At 34.2% G+C, this 6,914-nt stretch overlaps 1 protein-coding gene across 1 annotated transcript; it reads right to left on the minus strand.

Moving 5' to 3' along the window:
- Positions 1-4,904: 4,904 nt before the first annotated feature.
- On the minus strand, positions 4,905-6,594 carry LOC131930268 (serum basic protease inhibitor-like). The gene is made up of 2 exons (XM_059286683.1): positions 6,485-6,594; positions 4,905-5,451 (listed from the first exon to the last, which is right to left on the minus strand). The coding sequence occupies exons 1-2, from the start codon at positions 6,555-6,557 to the stop codon at positions 5,270-5,272; spliced, it is 255 nt and encodes an 84-aa protein (XP_059142666.1). The 5' UTR covers positions 6,558-6,594; the 3' UTR covers positions 4,905-5,269.
- Positions 6,595-6,914: the final 320 nt, after the last annotated feature.

A 6,914-nucleotide genomic window follows, 5' to 3' on the forward strand; every position in this document is an offset into this window, starting at 1 on the left:
TGTTCTCTTTTGGATCGTCGTCCTCTATTGTTCGTCACGTTCAGCATCGACCTTGTACACAAACTCACTTTACAACATAGAGATTATTGTTAATCCATGTTTAATTACTTAAACTTTTAAAAATAGAATAGAATCGGGTAGAAAAAAATTGCGCACCATGTGAACGCCGAACAAAATGTGTATAATAGTGCGCAATATTATTAGTACTTAATAAATTCACAAGCGTTTTTTGTGAAATCGGAAATGGCGTAAATTACTACTTCCGGTCAATGGAAATTACTAAAAATTTGATAGAAGACAGAGAATTAAATCTTTTACTTATATTGAAATTTCATTTATCTATCTGAAATATTGCTCAAGTTATAGGCTTTTGGAAAATTGAAAATAGAAAAAGTTCTACTTCCGGTTATCGGAATTCGCTCTATAGTGGACACGGATCTATAAATTTGATATAATACTTATATATGCAATTTCATCAACCTAGCTGTAACCTAGCTTTAATGGATTAAAAGTTATGTCTATATCCTTAGTTGCCATCCCTAGTAGTGTTATATATTATTATGAATATTCGAGAAAGTTTAGGGGAGATTACTTTTGATGACCAGATATCTCAAACACTGACTAATGGCCAGAGATCTCTCTAAACACTAATGACGAGATATGAGTTTAGACACAACCACTACCTCTCGACACTACAGACACGAAATCTCAGTTACCTCCCTGCAGTTCCCTAGCATGAATTAGACGTGGATCAGCAGCAGACGTGGAAGTTGTGAAGACGCCATTGGGATGTCTCAATTCCACGCTCACAAATTCACCACATTAACTGCGTCATTTTTTCATATCGAATTTATATTTAAGATAATTTAATATATTGTTCATGTTTTGCCAATAAAATAACTATCTTCTGATAAATTAAGGAGAGTCGTGTCTATTTACACACAGAATTTTTCCACTCGCCATTATAATTACAGTACATGAATAATTTATCTGAAACTTATATCTGCATAATATATCTACACGGGAGATGCACGTAGGGTTGCTCTTGTAAAACTGAGTAAAATACACATTTGTGTGTATGTGCGTGTTTAGGTGTGTGTGCGAGTTCGTGTGTGTGTGCGTGTGTAAGCGAGTTCGTGTGTGTATGTTTGTGCGTGTGTGTGTGTGTCTGTTTGTGTGTGTGTGAGCTTGAGTGCGTGAGCTTGTGTGCGTGTTTATGTCATTGTGTGTGTTTGCGTTTTCGTGTGTGTGCTTTATTGCGTGCGTGCGTGTGTGTGCGTTCGTGTGTGTGCGTGTGCGTGTGCGTGTGGGTGTGTTTACGTGTGTTCGTGCGAGTACATGTGTGTGCTCCTAACAAACCTCTATTCAATCACGAATACTCTTAGGCATCTAGATAATAAGTGAATATTAACAGCTACTGCAACATGGTGATTAAACTGTGGCTAATGGTCGGATATGATCTACCCCTTGTGGTGTATTGTAAACAGGTTTAATATTAAATTGTTGTTACAGATATTTTTCTACTTGTGTCCAACATGAACAGGGAGAAACTGACCTGCTCGGTCGCCGGGAAAAATCTCCGTGGGCCGCCAGGAAAACTTCTCTGTTGGCCGCCGGGAAAAATCTCCGTGGGCCGCCAATAACGATTTGTAGTAGGCCTATAAGTAGTTTGATTTTTATTTTTTTATTTCTTGGTTAACTAACCCATATAGCCCAGAGTGCGTACGTATTTGTCCATTTTACCATGCGCCATCTTTGATGCCCAGTCTCCTAGAATTTAACTTTTCGATTATATTTCCTTGAGTCGAAGGATTTCAGAAAGCGGGGATATTTTCACAATGAAAAATCATTTTATGAGACCCTTTTTCGTAATATAATGCACATTTTTAGTTTTATTAGTCTGGCTTGCTCAAAACCAAACCAGTTTGACTAAATTCTGATAATTTTAGAACATTAATAAACTTAAAAAGCCTTCCTCAAATCAAGGTGTGTAAATATTTGTAGCATAACCTGAATCGAATCCACAAGGTGTCTATGCGATAGTCATGAACGTTGAGGGCGCTATTAACAAGCTAATAACTGAACATGATATTATCAAACAACTGTATTCAAAAAGTAAGTTTAACATTCTACGGGAAGAACAGCTCACCAAGACATCCGTGGTCAATGTAAAGTGATATTAGCAAAACTTAATTTAGCTTGCCAGTTCCATTAGGGCTGATTTCGGGCATTGGCCATAACATAATTGGCAGAGTCATCATGGACTTCATCGGTCCTTTGCCAAAAACCAAGGCGGGTAACGACTACTTACGATCGTGTGCTCGAGGTTTTCCTGAAGCGTTCCTCCCTCAGAAACATAAAGGCAAAGACAATGGTCAAAGCCATGACCAGATTCTTTACCACCTTCGGTCTACCCAGGATTATTCAAACCGACCAAGGCAGTAACTTTACTAGTCATCATTTTCAAGAAGCGCTAGCAAAGCTAGGCATCACTCATGTCACAAGCTCAGCTTATCACCCACAATCTCAAGGTGCACTTGAAAGGTTTCACCAGACCCTGAAAACCATGCTGAGAACGTTTGTTAGGATTAACGCCCAGTGGGTTGAAACTGTTCCATGGATTATCTTCGCAGCTAGAGACTGTGTTCAAGAATCTCTAGGGTACTCACCTTTTCAGCTTGTGTTTGGTCATTCTGTCCTTGGTCCTCTGAAGCAGCTGGTCCAAAAGCGTTGGACTGGAACCAAAACCCATCCAGTGGAAACTTTTGACAATTTTCACGTCCGTTTGAAAGCCGTGTGTGAATTTGCTAATAAGAACTTAAGAAAGGCCCAGGTGGTAATGAAAGAGCGTTATGACATGGTCAATCGAAAGCGAACATTCAACCCAGGCGAGAAAGCCCTTTTTTCTCGTGCCTAACATTAACAATGCTTTATCTTTAAGGTACTGTGGACCCTTCACGGTTCATTCAAGATTGAATGATCTGAACTATGTCATCAACACTCCAGACCGGAGGAAGAAACAACAGATTTACCATGTTAACTCATTAAAAAGTACTATGATTCTAGTACTTGTTCTCTTTCCACAGATAAGGTTATTTTTACCTATATGTGTTTCTGATAAATCTGATGATGTTATCCATGACAAACTTAAACCATCAAAATTTTTAAATTCATCATTTTTGTCTCATTTAGATGAGAAATGTGTTCATCTATCCACAGATGAAAGTAAAAAATTGTCACAATTGATTAATGCATTTCCTTCCATTTTTACTTTCTCGTATTTACGAAGTATAGAGAAAGTCTTGTAATCGTGCAAAAAAAAAAATCGAGATTTTTACAAATCTCGACGTTTTACACCTCACTGATACGGAAAAACATAATTTTGCAATCTTGTCCGTATGTCTGTGTGACTCTGTGTGTGTGTGTGTGTGTCTGTGTATAAACACGATAACTTGAGTACCCTTACAGCTAGGTTGATGAAATTTCATTTTAAGTTTTTTATCAAAATCATAGATCCGAATAAACTTTTGAGCGATTTCCGGTAACCGGAAGTGGTATTTTTTTCTACTTTGAATTTTTCAAAAGCCTATAACTTGAGTACTATTTCAGATAGATAAATGGAATTTCACATTTAAGTAAAAGATCTAATTCTCTACCTTCCATCGAATTTTGAGTAATTTCCGTTGACCGGAAGTACTAATGTACGCTATTTCCGATTTCTCAAAAAACGCATGTAAATTTATAAAGTACTAATAATATTGCGCACTATTATGTTTTGGCGTTCGCTTGGTGCGCAATTCTTTTTTTCTACTAGATTTTATTCTATTTTATAAAAGTTTAAGTAAACAAAAATCAAGTCTATATTCCGAGTTGCCATCCCACGTAATGTTATATTAGAATATTCGAGAAAGTTTAGGGGAGATCACTCCCGGTTTATTCGTGTTATTCCTAAAGAAGCCAATGTTCCACCTCATGATGTTGATGTAGGTGATGCCAAACCCGTGAAACAGCATCCTTACCGAGTTAACCCAGAAAAAGCTGTTATCATGAAACAAACAATTGAATACATGTTAGAAAATGATATCATAGAACACAGTTTTAGTAATTGGAGTTCCACTTGTCCTTTGGTCCCAAAGCGAGATAGCACTTTCAGATTTGTAACTGACTTTAGGAAAGTCAATGCCCTTACTAAATCTGTTTCCTACCCTTTACAACAAATAGAGGATGTTATTAACAAGCTTGGTCAATCCAATGTTATTTCCAAGATTGACTTATATAATATTATAATATAACTTATTAATATTATATAATATAATAATAATATAATTATTATAAATATATATAAATTATAAATAAATATATATAAATTATAAATAAATATATATAAATTATAATAATATAATTAATATAACTTATAACTTATTATAATATTAGAATAAATTTGGATAAAATTAATTGAATGTAAATGGTTAATCAATTAGATCAAGAATCTTTATTTTATTATTTTTGTAGACGCTTCAACATTTTTATAATAAGTTATCAATATTTATGAATATCGCAACATTTCTTTCTCTGCCTACAAGACATGAAATCAATATCTGAGACAAAATGGATGTCACACTGCACAACCAAACAGCTCCAACCCCCCCCCCTCCTCCCACTCCACCTCTCTTTTAGCTGATACAATAATTATTTCTGGAATTTTTTGTTTACGTTTGAGATAAGGAACTATTTTCTAGATCATTAAAAATGTTTCGACATAAATAATAATTCACAAAAAAAAAAAAAAAAAACAACAACAAAAAACTGTTTTCAGTAGAGGAATTGTTGCTTAGTAGCCGCCTGTAAAATGAAACTTCAGAAAGAACTAACACGTTGTAAAGGAATAGCTTTCTTCATTGTGAAATTTTTATTATTTATTTTAACCTTCAAATATTTTATTACCTATACGTTGGATGATTCCTATTGTAAAACTGTTGTAAACTGAAACAGATGGGTCACAAATCACAATCCGTTTTAAGAATACAGATGAGTTGAAATTTTCATCGTTGATTAATATAAAACTAACATCAGATTTTCCTTCAAGTGAAATTTGCTTTTAGCGCTATTAACCATTGCCATGTCCGTTTTGGAATGGATTTTGTCCATTTTTGGAATCGTTTTTGTCCATTTTCGGAATCATTTTTGTCCATTTTTGGAATAGTTTTTGTCCATTTTTGGAATCGTTTTTGTCCATTTTGGGAATCAGTTTTGTCCATTTTGGGAATCGCTATTGTCCATTAGGGGGATCGCACACCTCGATGCAGTCTTCGAAGGTTTCGAAGCTGTTCTTGTTCTCTATACAGCTGGCGTCCATGAAGGTCTCGCATGTCCAGGCCGTGGCGTTGAAGAAGTAGCGCTCTACGCCCTCGATACAGGTCTCGTTCAGTGGCGGGCTGAGGCACAGCTCAGCTGGTGGGGAGAGGAATCGACCAGAGTTAAAAATAGGAATAAAATCACAAAGCTCTTGTATATTTATTTAGCTAGTAAGGAGATGAGTCGAACAGAGTTAAAAGTTAATTCGAACAAAATCTCAAAGCTTGTGTGCATTTATTTAGCTCGTAATGAGTGGAATCGAACAGAGTTAAAAATTAAATCGAATAAAAGTAAGGGAAAATAGATCATATAGTTTGAATTTATATGATATGTACGTATATAAGATTGGGAAAATGTAAACAAAACAATGCATAATTATTTAAAAAGACAATGCATCCATTGGAAAATATTTTCTATTCAGAACGGGCCTATAGTTCCGAGTCTGTTTGTCTGAGAATTATAGCTGGACTAAAACGTTTGATTTAAATTGAAGAGGTAGCTCTGTATTATTTGAAACCCTCAACAGGTAGACAAACGTGAATAGAGGATAAAAAAATGAGCATTACAATCGAATTACTTCCCCTATTTGTAGCAAGCCGTGGTAGCATTATTTTAATAACTTTGTTTTCAATGACTAATTTAATTAACACGTAATTAAATAAACAACTAGATTGCAATGTGTTGCCTACAGAGAAGCATTGATACATATTGTATTGAAAGAAATAGCCTCAAACAGCATCAGATTTGAAGATTCGAACACTTAAACCTCCCCGGACCACCGGGAGGTTCCCACAAGCAAACTTTTTGACTAAACAAAAGACTTGTAATAAAAAAGTCTTACTAAAATGGTTAGAGTCGAAATTAAAAATCTAAACTTGCAATATATATATATATATATATATATATATATATATATATATATATATATATATATATATATATATATATATATATATATATATATATATATATATATATATATATATATATATATAAATCTACCTATTCATAAATACATACACATATATATATATATATATATATATATATATATATATATATATATACAGCTAGATTTTGAAATACACGTTAAACTAAGTTTACAACTAAAGTATAACTTTCTACTTACGTGCTTGTTGTATTGTAGTGCGCATGCCCACAGCTAATAGTAGGCCTACAACAAAAACGAGTCGGCCCTCCATCTTACAAAATTCATTTGCAACAACCCTTACTTTCTACATTGTTTGTAACATATATAGTAGCATACATGATCGAACATTTTAATATTAGTAGGCGTGTTTCGATTAATTAATACGTAAGATATGCATACAGTTTATATCGTCATTAAAGGATAATAAAGAATGAGTTCAACTACGCCGTTATTAATTTATCTACCGCGTAGTTTTATTGATGAGATAATTAATTGTTTTACCTGATGTTAATTATAATTTGTCGTATGAGGCACGCGCATTGGCACATTAAGTGCAATGACTGTGATTAATTAGTGTCCGCTTATTAATCCAAACTAAGTATTGATTAAAACAATCATTGATTGTATC

Source organism: Physella acuta, unplaced genomic scaffold (genome assembly GCF_028476545.2).
Source record: "Physella acuta isolate Inbredline_101_S28 unplaced genomic scaffold, ASM2847654v3 ptg001747l, whole genome shotgun sequence".
Classification (NCBI taxonomy): domain Eukaryota; kingdom Metazoa; phylum Mollusca; class Gastropoda; family Physidae; genus Physella; species Physella acuta.

What these genes read in the sequence shown, in the direction of transcription:
- LOC131930268 (XM_059286683.1), bottom strand. Translation starts at nt 6,557, where the DNA reads ATGGAGGGCCGACTCGTTTTTGTTGTAGGCCTACTATTAGCTGTGGGC. An exon ending in CACTACAATACAACAAGCAC is followed by an intron (nt 5,452 to 6,484) that starts GTAAGTAGAAAG and finishes TCTCCCCACCAG; the next exon opens with CTGAGCTGTGCCTCAGCCCG.